At 36.5% G+C, this 14,664-nt stretch overlaps 1 protein-coding gene across 4 annotated transcripts in view; it reads left to right on the plus strand.

Annotated features, from left to right (window-relative positions):
• Positions 1-14,664, plus strand: part of EPHA3 (EPH receptor A3) — a 226,973-nt gene that overhangs the window by 67,598 nt on the left and 144,711 nt on the right. For all 4 annotated transcript variants that reach the window (XM_051621540.1, XM_051621565.1, XM_051621548.1 and 1 more), the window contains exon 3: positions 5,771-6,431. In XM_051621540.1, the coding sequence (XP_051477500.1) occupies positions 5,771-6,431 (661 nt within the window). The remainder of the gene's footprint in view (positions 1-5,770; positions 6,432-14,664) is intronic.

The following is a 14,664-nucleotide window of genomic DNA, read 5'->3' on the forward strand; positions in this document are numbered from 1 at the left end:
CGCCTGGAAACATTCCTGTGTGATGTGCTCTGGGTGACCCTGCTCTGGCGGGGGGGTTGGACTAGGTGACCTTTCGAGGTCCCTTCCAACCCCTAGGATTCTGTGATTCTGTGATACGTGTTGAATTGTAAATCACAAAATAGCCTTCAATTTCTTAATGTAAACTTAAGTTTTTTTGTAGGAATGATAAAAAGTCACAAAAACTGAAGTATGCAACAAGAAGGATGAAAGAACTGAGATCAGTCGTGCCCTACTTTCCCACATTGAGAGGGAACTTTTTGGTGTGACTGCTCATGACATCCTAGGAAATGGCCTACATTCACTTCAGTACATTCCCTTCCATGAAGAAAGTGAAAGAAAAAGGAAGAAAAACAATGGCCAGAAGTCCACCACACTCTAGCTGGAAAAGAAAGTCTGTTCCAGATAAGAAAATCCTTTCTGTCCCCACTTTTTCAGTCAGTATTGCTGGAGCATAAGAGTTAAATGGTCTCACTGGCGATCTCAGAGATTTTCCTATACCACTGAAAGCACTGTTTTGTTTCCTGCCATTGACAAACCCAGCACCCAAAGCCTCACAACGCAGCCTTAGAATTCCAGCTCCCCCATCATGCTGCCATAAAATCCCTGTCACAATTTTGTAAACATCTTTTGAAACATTGAATATAGCCTGCCTATTGGACTCCTTGGAAGCTAGTCCTGTTGTTTCATTCTTCTAGTTTTTGGAACCTGGCTACTTATTTCCAGTGTTGCCATGGCCAGGACTAGTAAATAGCCATTAGTTTTGTAGCTGCATAGTACTGAAAGAAAGTTGGGACACCTCTGAAGTATAATCCACCATGGACCAGAGTTACCCAAGTAATTGCATGTAATTGAGGTAAGAATTAGGTTTACGTCCTACCGGTGTCTGACTTAGACAGTGAAAGTTGCAGAGCTTTCATACAGTCGCTCTGCCAGCATCTCAATAGATTTTCTTTAGTTTTTCAGCCTGACTCCCACCAACATGCTTCCTTCTCAGTATTATATAGCGCTAGTTCCCTCCTTCCTGGCTCAGGTAACCTCAAAGTCTTTCCTAACTCCTGAGAAGGTGTCTGTGCACGAATTCTCTCTGCAGTATTTTACTGCTATTCGTGCTGTGTAGTCTGTCCATCTCCTTGTGACAATTTCTCCATCTTTTTGCTTATTCTTCTCGTACCTTCTGGTTTGTCTTTTTCATCTGTTTGGAGGACAAAAACAAACTATTCTTATTTTCTCTTTGCAAAGCCTCAGCAAAATGAAATTTTGTATAGGAAAATGCAATATCCTCAGAAATAGATCTTTTTTTGGGTCTTGCTTGCTGAATGATTTCTTTCCCCTTGTATTACATTCTTGTTCCTGCAGAAATATTAGTGGTTGCCTGGTTGCATATGATGTACTGTGTAGGAGAGTTGATTGAATATAAATTAGCCCACCACACCATGCTAATTTTCCATGGGATGGTAGTAGTTCTGGGCAGCTGGAGGTGGCCGGAGGGGAAGCTGCCACCGCAACAGACTGGACTCGGTGCTTAAGGTGCAAAGCAGCGTGTTCCTTTCTGCTATCTTGTTGCCATGTATAAAGGTGTACCTCACATCTGAAGTTTTGTCACAGGGGTTCTTATTTCTCTATCTCATTATTCTCTTTGCATTTCACTGTGTTATTTCCTTTTTGACTGGATTCCTCTTCATAACTTTTCAGTATCATATAATTTATTAGAACTACCTGTCTTTTGACCTATTCAAGCCCTAGATATCTAGGTTTCTGCATACTTAGAACACTCTTCTTTATTTTCTGTACTTTAAGATACAAATACTGTTTTTTATTGCAACATAGTAATTCTGGACTCTTCTTTTGGCTGATGTACCCCCCAGTTCCTGGTAGATCTGAATTCTCCTTGTGTTTAATATCTTAGTTTTTTTCTTTTTTTTTTTTTTCCCCCCTCTCATCTCTGCATCTCTTTTGTTGCTTACACTAAGAGCACCTTTTCTGTAGCTTTTATTGTAAGGAATAATCTTTTTTTTTTTTACACTCTGCTTTTATGTAAGATTTGAAAATAAACTTTATCCTGTGCTTATTCCTGTTTATCTCTTTCTTCCTTTTTAACTCATACCTTGTTGTTCTATTATTGCAGCTAGCTTTTTGTGGATATAGGTCAAAATTATGCCTGCACAAAGTAAAACTGTACTGATTACTGTAATACTGAGTAGGCTATGTGGCATCACAGGAGGTTTGTTTCCTGTTGTCACTTAGCCTCTTAATAGCCAGCATGTTTTTGTGACAGTACCTCTGCAAATCTAAAGTCTACATTCTCAACTACTAAAGGTTTTTTGCTTATTGATTTTTTATCCTCACTGCAATTATAATTGATTTCATTGCTGAAAAGAAATGCTGTGAGAGGCTTAGTTTTGTTTGGTTATTATCTGATACTTTGTTGTAAAGGCAGCAGAGCAGGAGGTAGTTCTTCAAGAGCAATAATGGGAAAAGAAGAAGAGGTGCTAAACCAGCATGACTTTGCATTAAAGACAGTATGCATATTCTGACTTTGGTCTGAAGTGGGCATGGGTTTAGCATTTTGCAGCATAATAACAATATGGAACATTTTTTTATTATGTGTGTTCGGAACAGATTTGGTCTGTGAAGTCCTTATAAATGATGCCTAAAAAGACTGGTATTGTGGAATGCCCCAGGAATGTAATATATAAGGATTTACAGTGAAAGACTGCTGTTCTTCATCTGATCCCCTGAAATCAACATAGGAGCAATGGACAGTAGTGATTAAATAAGAAAACATTTGATATTATATAAACCAAAATGCACTCTGTTTCATGTCTTTCTTTACTTAGTTCCATCCCTAGAATAAGAACTTATCTCATTTCTTTATTTTTATTTTTTAAAGAAAGTAATTTGTAACTATTGTAACTTTACAGAGCAAGTTGAACGCATGAAATTACAAGTACAGAAATAAAACTTTAAACAAATAAAGGTGTTTCAGAAACCTCACTCAATAGAAGAAACTCATGGGTCATGAAAGGGAAAATGTCTTGATGTTCCTAATGATCTATTTAGAATTAAGATCACTTGGGCATGGCAATAGGATAATTTACTGAGCAAAGTTGCCATGTATGAGCAATGCAAATGTACTGCTTGTTTTTTAGTTTGGTCACAGTAATTACTGAAGTCACAGATCTACTTGAATTGGGTACATGTTCTGATTTGGACATTTCCTGTAGTTTCAGTTACTCATTTCACCTTACCTCTTTCTAAAGCAATAGCTGCAATCTCCATAATTTTGTAACAGCTAAAGTATTTTGGTGAAATTAGCACCTGGTGCTTTTGTTCAGCAGCAGTTCAGCATTAAATTATAGATTTGAAATTTTGTTGTTTATATAAGTGGACTAACAGGAACTATAATTGTTTCCAAGCAGTTTGGTCTTCATTGCAGCTTAATGGATTGATAATTGCATGTTGTAATATCTAGGTGAAGAACATAGTAGGGGTGCTACCTTTACTGTGCAATTCAGACATCTACATTGTCATGGTCCGACGGTGTTAGTAACGGACTGCCAGAGGCCAGGATGATTTCGTGACATTCCTCCATTTAGTCTTATGTGGGAGCAGGGAAGATCCCTACATCCATGTATACATATTGGATAAGAAACTTCTGGAAAAAGAAAAAAGTGCAATGAGACTTGTTCAGAAAAATAACATCTTCTGTGAAGGTGTTTTAAATTCTGCAATTTCCTAGTTTTGTTTCTGTCTCCCACTAGACATGTAAAATATGTTGAACTCATAAATTATGGAAGAGATAATAAATAGATCACTTACGAATCAGTGTGAGCTGCTTTAAGTGTACATAAAGTTATATCTCATTATGCAATCTAGTTTCATCCAGTTGTTGTAACCGAATTTTTACTTGTCCAAAACAGACTTGTAGTTAAATAGGTACATTCAGCTTCATGGGAGGCAATTACAGCATCTGAGTGGCTTTTTGCAACAGGACTAGATTATTGGCTCAGAGGCTGACTTGTACAAGGACATCTCTCAGAGGAGGGTACTCCAGTCAGTTTTGGGGATTTGTCAGGCTACCTCTTATGTAGGCAAGAACCTGCCTTTGTATGATGGGCTGGCACATGGCACCCAGCTCTCAGTTGGCCACGAGCTCTAGTGTAGTAACTTTGATTCAGAAGGTCCTTGTACTGCTAGCTCTTTGGCCGAGTAGCGTGTTAGGGCTTGCTGCAGCATTTCAGCTGCTGTACACAGATGTTAACTCTGTTGGACTAGTCAGGAAGAGATAAAACTTGTGTATAGTTAGATCTGTAAAGTGAACTAAAATAAACTTTGTTTCAATTAAAGGAAGAATATTTATACTGCTTTTATCTACTGGTTTAATAACATGATTTAAAATCACATCTTCAGTGGTACTTGGATAATTTAATTGTACAGACGAACTCTTAATCATATCAAAACTTCCTTAAGTTAGGGGGTTGGGACTGAGAAATTTCAGATGTTACTCTGATGTGGTCACTATTTTTTTTCCCCATTCTGTCTTTGTATTTGTGGGTGATGCGAGTATTGTAAAACCAGGAAACAGTTGACACTTCTGCACCTCAGTTCCTTTTTGGTATAGTAGGAATAGTACTTTCTTAATGGCTGCTCTGCACTACCTCAAGATCCTGCAGCAAAAGGTGCTTGTGTAAAATGAGTAATTGTTAGACTAAGATCTTAAATATGACATTGATGTGACTTGATTTTTGAAGGAAGATGGTGCTAGTCATCCATTCAGGGAGAAAGCAAAGAAAGATGCATCTTAAGTCACTTAGTTGTATATGACAAGTATTTAAAGTAGCCCTGTATATATTTATGTGTATATATATGTATATATGTATTTATTTATTCATTTATTTATTTATTTTTCCCTGTGATTAGTAAATATTCATCTTCAGTGAGTGTAACTTCAGGTAGGATTGGTACATGAGTAATTCACAAATAGGAAACTCATTCTTTCCCTTGTCTGGATCAAGTAAGTTTGTCAGCTGATGAGTGATGTAAAAAAAAAAAGATAACTATATATACTTCAAAAACCATTTTAGTGTCATAGGCTTTATAGTCTGTGGAAGAATTAAGTAACCAAGATAGTTAGAATAAGTTTACAGTAATTTTAGTAACTCTGGAAACTGGGCTGAGCTTGACTGTTTTCCAGAGGATGTATATCCAAAAAAAATCAATGCTCATGCTTTAAACAAATATATTTTGTCACATTTGATTGAGACTTTGTAGAATTTCAATGGGAGCCATTTGCTTTCATTTGGTAAGGTTTAAAATCTTGTTTAATCTTTGAAATACAACTTGATTGTAACTGAAGATGTGATAATGTCCTACTGAACCTCTTCTGTTTGAGGCAAGTGCAGTTGCAGTAAAGACATGTTGGGATCATGTATGAGGGACAGCACTGCATTTAGTTCGAAAAATCACAGATTTTTAGTAATACAAAACTACTGCGTCATCTCTTTCATGCCACCTTGAAATAACTTGGTACAATCTGACTTCTCAATGGTGAATTCTGTGTTCATTTAAGATGTTTGTGTCTTAATAGGAAAAAAAGTGCATGTTCAACCAGACTTTGTTGTCTGTTTTAGTGATGTCCAAGCTAAGTGATATTTGCTTTTTCACAGCTTTTGTCTCTAAATGTGATTTTTATCGGTATAATCATTAATCTTTAAATATTTCATTTTTTCTCTCTTTTTTTTTTTTTCAGTGGGAAGAGATTAGTGGTGTTGATGAACATTATACTCCAATCAGAACTTACCAGGTGTGCAACGTTATGGATCATAGTCAAAACAATTGGCTGCGAACAAACTGGATTCCACGCAACTCAGCTCAGAAGATATATGTGGAGCTCAAGTTTACTTTGAGGGACTGTAATAGTATCCCTCTAGTTCTGGGCACTTGCAAAGAGACCTTCAATCTGTACTACATGGAGTCAGATGATGACCATTTGGTAAAGTTCAGAGAGCATCAGTTTACAAAGATTGACACCATTGCAGCTGATGAGAGTTTTACCCAAATGGATCTTGGGGACAGAATTCTCAAGTTAAATACAGAAGTCCGTGAGGTGGGGCCTGTCAGCAGGAAAGGCTTTTACTTGGCTTTTCAAGATGTAGGTGCATGTGTTGCCTTAGTCTCAGTGCGAGTGTACTTCAAAAAGTGCCCTTTCACTGTCAAGAACCTTGCCATGTTTCCAGATACAGTACCCATGGACTCCCAGTCACTGGTGGAGGTGCGGGGTTCTTGTGTCAATCATTCCAAGGAGGAAGAGCCACCCAAGATGTATTGCAGTACAGAAGGAGAATGGCTAGTGCCCATAGGGAAGTGCTTGTGTAATGCTGGCTATGAAGAAAGAGGCTTTGCGTGCCAAGGTAACAATGCGCTCCATGTTCATAGTTCAATTATTAACAAGGGCTTCACTTTATATCCCTACACTGTGTATTGGGTTGTGTTCATTTGCTTTGAACTCTTGAGACCAATATATTAGTTCATAAATCACCATGAAAATAGCATTTGTTTAATCTGTGTAAATAATGGAATTGGATAAAAAATATTTAATAAGAGTTAACAAATTAATTTTAGTCAATACTGTATGTAGCAAATTTAGACTCTCTTACTGCTCATGGACTTCTTTTCAGTAGACTATAGTTTTCTGAAATGCATTGTTTATCAAATTATTTGAATTTTTTGATGATGTTTTGAAACTCTGCGTCTTGATATGTACTGTTTGCAACTGACCTGTGTTGATCAATTGAGACTGGTCAGAAAAAAAAACAAGTAGCATTTTTTCAGGTAGCATAATTCCTAAACACAGGTACAGTTGAAAAATTAATATTTGAACTTCAAAATTGCATTTTCATGAATACTCACGTATTTAACTCAAAATAATTTTCTCCAAATTTTTGGTTTCTGCAAACTATGGTTATGTGAATGCTCCCAAGAACAAGGTTACACAGGGATGTTGAATGTTTCCAGAAATGGTCTTTGAGATGATAGAGAAACGCATATTATCTTTACCTTTCTTTATATCTACCAAAATGTTGGTGGTCTACATTTTGCTTTTTACAAAAGTATATTTTAGAAATTTTTTGCTAGTAGAATCTTAAACCTTTTTTCACAGAGTGTCTTAAAGGGTGCTGGTTGTGCCAGAGGGTCTTCCATTCAATAGAGTAAAAGTTAAACAGCGATATTTGGAATAGTTGCTGAGCTATTTAATGTGTGTGTACATGTACCTATGCATATATAAACAAACAAATTTAAAGTGTTCTGAACCTGGTTGAATGGGTGCCTATTCATTTTTCTTTGGTCCTACAGCAAACTTTATGTCAAGTGGGCAAGTCCTGGGGAGCTAATAGGAGCCCACCAAACCATAGCCAGGTTATTGTGAAAACTGTTGTTTTAATTAAGGTAACTTATTCTCAGAAAATACCAGGGAGGTGTGGGAGGTAAGACTGTGTTTTGTTTGGTCTTTCTTTTAAGTAGATTTTAACTTGGTTTTGCCCTCCAAAGGAATAAGTTGGGGAGCTGAGCCTTTTGAGTATGCTTTTCTGCAGATACCAATATTAAGATAAGCAAGTTAAATTCTTCCGTTATGAGCTGAATCCAGGAGAGGGTATTATATTATTTTATTTATCTAGGGCCTCCTATAGCTGCAATTAAAAATACTGAAATTTTAGTGATACTCTTTTAACCACTGTTTATAGTCTTGCTTATTGTACAGTCTGTACTTGTAAATGGTTGAAACGTGTTGGTTTAGAATTTCAGTTACACATGAGCACAGAAAGGCAGTCACTCTAGAAACTGTCAGGCTCCAACTGGGCAAAAGTTAAGCTAAATAAAGGAAGAGAAATTGTTTTATTAAAAACTGGTTCTCAGATGCTTGTTATAGGGAAGGTAGCTCCTACCGAGTTCTGCAGACATGAGAAGTGAGTTCACATCCATGTGTGACTATATCTTGCATCATGTGGAAGACATAAAATTAGACCATAGTACTACCTTTTCCTTTCCTTGCTTTCTTTCCTTGCTTGCTTTTTTTTACTTTTTTTTACTTCCTTACCAACTGTTGACCAAGGGAGTGATATATGATGAAACCATTAACAATACAGACAGGTCCTTCTGGTTTATTCTGATTTAACATATAATGTTCTAGTAACTCTTATCGGAAATCATATTTATCAGATATTTTCTTTTTGGTGTGATTGAAGTGACACTCTAAAATAATGCAGTAATTTCCAGATCTCCTATTTGTTGGCATTGGTAACTCAGCAGAAGTTGAAAATCTCAGAAAAAGAGTTCAGTTTTCACCTCAGGCTCATGGCTGCAACTGTGCCTTTCTTTTAGTTTTCTTGTCTCTTTTTTCTCCTTCTTCTAGGCTGTTGAGTTTTAGCGGGAGGGGGGGAGGGCTTTTTTTGACAATGAAAGGGCAGTAGAGACGGAATTGTCTAAAGCCTGAAAGAAGATCCAAAATCCTGCTACAAGCATGGCCTGGAATGAAGTAATAATTTATAAAATAAAATGTTTCACCTGAAGTTTGAAAGAAGAGTAATAAATAATAGAAATTGTTGTCTTCACAATAGTTGGAAACATTCAATGACTTAGTGTCTGTCACTACTTGATCCTAATTCAGACTGTTTCTTATTTTGTTTGTTTCTTTGTTTCATAGAATGTTAGGGGTTGGAAGGGACCTCTGGAGATCATCTAGTCCAAACCCCCCTGCCAGAGCAGATTCACCTAGAGCAAGTTGCATGGGGTGGCACCCAGGCAGGTTTTTAATGTTTCCAGAGACAGAGATTTCACAACTGCTCTGGGCAGCCTGTTGCTATGCTCTGCCATTCTCAGAGAAGTTTCTCCTCTTGTTTAGATGGAACTTCCTATGTTCAAGTTTGTTCCTGTTACCTCTTGTCCTGTCACTGGGCACCACTGAAAAAAGACTGGCCCCGTGTTCCTAACACCCAGCCTTTAAGTATTTATAATCGTTGATAAGATCCCACCTCAGTCTTCTCCAGACAAAAAAGACCCAAGTCCCTCAGCCTTTCCTCGTAAGAGGGATGTTCTAATCCCCTAATAATCTCTGTAGCCCTTTGCTGTACCTCCTTCAGCAGTTCCCTGTCCTTCTTGATCTGGGGAACCCAGGACTGGACACAGTACTCCAGGTTTGGCCTCATCACGGCAAAGTAGAAGGGGAGGATAGTTTCCCTTCACCTGCTGGCCACACTTTTAATGCATTCTAGAATGCCATTGGCGTTCTTGGTCACAAGGGCACATTGTTGGCTCATGGGCTTCCTGTTGTCCACCAGGACTCCCAGGTCTTTTTCCACAGAGCTGTAATGGTGTTTTCAGAAACAATGTAATTTTGTATTAGCAGGAGATTATCTGTAGTTATTTAGATGAAGGACCTTAACGGTACATGATCAGTTTCATTCAGAACTGCTTTTCTTGGTACTTGGAAAAATATTAAGGCATAGTCATGCTCTCAAATAACACAATTCAAACTATTTTCTGAAACTGCTTCCCTTTTTCCTGCATAAACAGGAAAAGAAGACAAAAGGCTCAAGCCTTTTTTTGTTACTGGTGTACATGTACTTATAAAAACATACATGTTTTTCTAACATATTTGTATCTAAGCACCGAAAGGCCAAGATTGAACTGCTGGCTTTACTCAGTGTATTGGTTATTGTTGGAAAGATTATTGTTCTGTTCTGGGTCCTGCCAATTAATAAGCAATGTACATGTATGTTACCTACCTGTCAGTCAGTTAAAGAATCAAGACCAATTTTACTGTGACCATCCTAGTCCTCAGTATTGTGTGGAGAGGTGATTTCTCAAAAGTGAATTGGATATGTCACCTTGAGGAATTCTGTTTTTTATAGTATGCTTTAGCTTAACAGTTTAAGATTAACACCTCTTTTAACAAAGACTTTTGCACCTGTTCAGTATTTTGGAGGGAGTAGGTTTGTATAAGGTAAAGTGTGTTGGGGGTGGGGTAGCATGTTGGAAAAGCCACTCCGTACTTTTTCCCCCCTTAACTAATGCCTGTGTTAGTTAACTAAATATGGTAAATGTCATTTGCTGTAGATTGTTTGTTATTACATCTTTGTTAGCACTTGAATCATAGTGGTCCTGTCTGTTTAATAGACCGTAATATTTCATGGTTGTCTTCATGCCGTTTCGGCCAAACTGCATCTTTGTAACATGTTCTGTCTTAGAATTAAGATTTTTTTAATTTGTTTTTGTTAGGAAAAAACCAACTGGCTGGAACTGCACACTGAACCTAATGCTTTCTGATAGTCTCTATGCTATTCCCCAGTCAACAAGGAGAAGTCATTGTTTCCATTTGTCCTCCATCAAACAGCCATAGGAGATTAAATTAGGTCAGAAATTTATTTTATATTCTTTCCCTGGCAGCGGCTAATGGCTGATTGTTCAGGAAAAATATAAGAAACTATAAAGCACTCCTTTACTAGAAACACCTTTCAGCTTCTGCTAATCAACTGTTGACTTCCTAAGACTTAAGATAGAACTTGTAAGAAAAACTATGTATAATAGGAGTCAATGTCATGTCACCTGTTAATTCGGCTATTTTTTGACTAATATTTTTAGTCTCTGTAAGTTTTCATGGTAATGAATGGCATAACTTGTCTTGTGTGAAAAACATACCTTCTTGCTGTATTTCAGCCTTCAGTTTTTAGTCAGTTGGATAAGGTTTTCCTTGAATAGTGAGAAAAGAATTATGCCTTTTTCATCTTCTCTATTAACAATTTTCTAAATCTCTTTCACGTCTAATATCTCATCTCTAATAACTTTTTTTACCAACCCTCCCTCTCTATTAGTGCCTTCTTATCTGGAGGACAGGCTAATTGCTCCATACCTTTTCTCATCATTTTAACTTTCTCTGTACATATTAAAGTAAACAATGTGTTTTTTATGAAAAGGGCAATGAGGCTTGTGTTGCAAGTACGCCAGGAGATTACGCACTGGCATAGTGTTTGGAACAGCCCAAAAATCAATAAAAGGAGCATTCACATCACCTGCCCAGTGAGTGATTTGTATGTGAAGAAACTAGGCTCAGTTCTGTTTTGAATGCTACAGAAGGGTTGATGGGTTAGTTGGGGTAATAGTATCAAAATAAATGGGAAAATGTTAGGATCAATGTTAGAAAAAATGTATTTAGTTCTGTAATAATCTAGAAGTCTCCTTGGAGAAATAATGGAAGCCTCATTTCAGGAGATATTTTTTTTTTATAATGCAGTAATCAGATGATAAAGGAAATCCTGCACGGGCAGTCTTGGACCAATAAATCTCTTCCATCCTGAATGTGTCTATTCTGTTGTTGGTTTATTTCATGCACTTCAGAAAGACTAGCTGAACATGAATAATGATATTTTTCATGATGATGCACTTAATCAGCATGCATGCAGTAGGCAGTTATTTATCCTTGTGGGAGTATGAGTGAGATTGAATGTTTTTTTTGAATGCTTAAAACAGGTGACCCTTTAGACCAAAAACAAGCTTTGTGGCTCCAGTTATCAAATGGAAAATTAAATTGTTTAGCCTGAACAGAATTACTCAAAAAGCACAGAATTACATTTTCTGCATGCTGTCATTTCAAGGTATAGTTTCTAAATTTTAGTTGCTAAAATTTTGAACAAGCCTGAATTGTAAATTTCTTATGTAATACTATGTAATAAAATGTTAAGTTTTAACCTCAAGTGACTGACACATTTTCTATTAAAAAGCTAGAAGAAAAAAGAAAATGTAACCCAGCAGTCCTTCCATATGTATCTAATTTTTAGCAATTAATCAGGTGGTTTGAATGGAACAAAAGAGAGTAAGACATAAAGGAGCAAGAGGTGGAGTTTACCCACTGTGCCTGGTTGTTGGAAAAACGACCCCACAAATTTCCCCTAACACTAAATTATTCAGTGTTTCAAGTTGTATAGTGAGCATATTCTAAATAATATTTCTCTTTGGGAGTTTCTGGAGATATTAAAGGAATGCCATCTGTGACTGCTAAACCACCGCATACATTGCTTAATTCTCTCAGTAGAATAAAAGCTGTACCATAGATAAAAATACATTAAACATAATTAATGCTAAGGATTAAAAAGATTTATCCAGATTTATTTTGGTTTTCCTTTGTTTTGTCTCAGCATAAGTAAATATACTTTTTACTTGCTTATATCAGTAGATAAAAATAACTTTGTATATAAAGAGAAAAAGGTACTGTGAGGAGCTACTCAACTTTGTGCAAGTGAAAATAAGTGGAAGGCATGTGTACTTGCTGCAAGCACAAAAATGATAATGTTTTCCCTTGGAAATAGTGGAGTGGTTCAGATGTGTTGCTTACACTACAAAAGTTTGTAATTTTAATTCTGTGGCTGTGTAAAGGAGCAGTTACATTTCATAAAACGTAAAGAACTGATCATAGGAAGATCAGGTAATATAATAACGGAACTATTGTGGAAGTCTCTTTTTACATGGAATCTTTAAAATGTAGGGATTTTTTAAAGCAGAGATTTGAGCGGTCATTTTTCCTTCAGTTTGAAATATTGTTTTGATTTTAAAAAGCAAGAGATGCTTTTTAAAAGGGAGTCTTAATCTTTCAAGCTAGTAAACTAAAATGACAGCAGCTATAAATTATAAATAGCTTTATTTGTAAAATATTCATTGTTTTCATCCACTTTATATTCTGTAAGTACAGAAGCAGAGCACACAATGAAGGATTTACCTTTCAGCTCAGAGTTTATTTAATTGTTATAGAAGTTATGTCAGAGATATCCACGTGATTTTTCATAGAGGAAGAATTATGCTGCACTGAATCCTTCAGAAAGATCACAGCCATCTTTTTATGTAACATTTCAGGATTGTTACAAATTTTGAGAATATTCTAGGATTTGTGACTCATAAACTGTAGATCTAAAACGGATATTTTAAAGGCAAAATTTATTGTGCAGAATCTTACGGTTTGTAAGCACATTTGTCTCTTGTTCTAAAATAAAATAAACATTCTGAAATTACTAGAAAATATATTTTTTTTGATAGAATGTTATACAGATTCTCAAGTTAGAAAAGTGTTGTTTCAGTACTCTGTATTTGCTTGAGAAGAGCCTTTACTAATTTTCTTGCAGATTGTGGTAAAAATATTTTTTAAATCTCCATGATTATAAGTATTTCTGTTAATTTTTAATGTTAAGTGATTAGCATGGTAGTGTTACTGTTCTTTTTTAAAAAGTTACTGATTCTTCTCTCCAGGTTGTTCAGTACTACAGTGTCAACATATGACATAATTAGGTAACTCAGAATGAATTTTAGATTTGAAACTATTTGGTAAGTTTCACTCAGAAAATTAAATATTTGCAGAAGTGTTAATGACTCACAAAATGCAACTTAATACAGTTGCACCATATGTTTGTTCAGCCTAGACCTTTCACCAGTTTAGAGGTGGCACTTGCTGTGCCCCATGGTGTATTTTCTTCCTTGTCCCCCTCACCTGCTTTTCAAGCAACAAAAAGACCCCCTCTCCCCAGCTCTTAACAAAAAAACCCTACAAGTGCTCCTGTAAAGTAGTAGAATATACTGGGTATTGAGCCAAACTGTGTGTGAGTCATTTGCTTCCCCTTTTTAACAAAGAAATTTTTACCCTAGATCTCTGACACTTACGTGTTCAAGACCACTACTGTTGAATTTTTGTGCCGGATTTTACTGGAAATACCTTATGGATGTCTCTTGCAGAGAATCCTAAGGGATCTCACTGGCATTTCCTTAACCTTTTCTTTTTAATGGCTTTGCTTCTTCAGAGGTTTTCAAAAGATTAAAAACTAAATTAACAGTATCACCCTGAGCATGTTTTGCTTGTAATGTCTTTGGTGACTTTCAGTATCAGTTTAGCTCACATTTCCACAAAGATTGTATTGTCAGTGTGAATTCATTGAACGTGTGCTTTTTCCATTGGTTTCTCTGATACTTGTGGCTGTGTATAGAGCTATTTGACAATCTCCCATTAGTTCCAGAATGAAACTTACAAAGGCTAACAGGGGTTTGCATTACAACTGACAGCTGGTTCTAGAGTTTAATAGAGAGCAATTGTAGTGAGAGCTGTAAGTTTTCATAACGTTCAACAAAAATGCTCTTCAAGTAAGAACCATCTTGAGAGATGAGTACAAGATGACAAGAATCTTCTTTACGTCTGCCTCTCCTCAGCATGAAGCACAAGATGTTGTCAAAACATGCTGTTGGCAGACAACTAAATAACCAGTAATTGATATCAGACTTTATTGAAACACTTAGACTTCAGGAAAATTATCAGAATTGACTGTTTCTTTGATTTACAAACTGAATAATAAGGGTTGCATTTGTAGTATCTCATTTCCTTTGCAATTGGAATTGCAATTTTGACTTCATAGCACAACAGGAACATCATAACTTCGACTTCACACAGTCGCCTTAGGGAGAGAAGATGAGAAGTTCATTGCCTAGAATTTGTTGGTAGCTTCAGCTTTAATTACCTGCCTGCCTTGGAATCTGGTGTAGCTGTGGTGCTGAGGCAGATACAGGCCTAAACAATGACAAATCCTTCACAGGTCAAGGAGGTGAACTATTTCACTG

This window comes from Apus apus, chromosome 1 (assembly GCF_020740795.1).
Source record: "Apus apus isolate bApuApu2 chromosome 1, bApuApu2.pri.cur, whole genome shotgun sequence".
Taxonomy (NCBI): Eukaryota; Metazoa; Chordata; class Aves; order Apodiformes; family Apodidae; genus Apus; species Apus apus.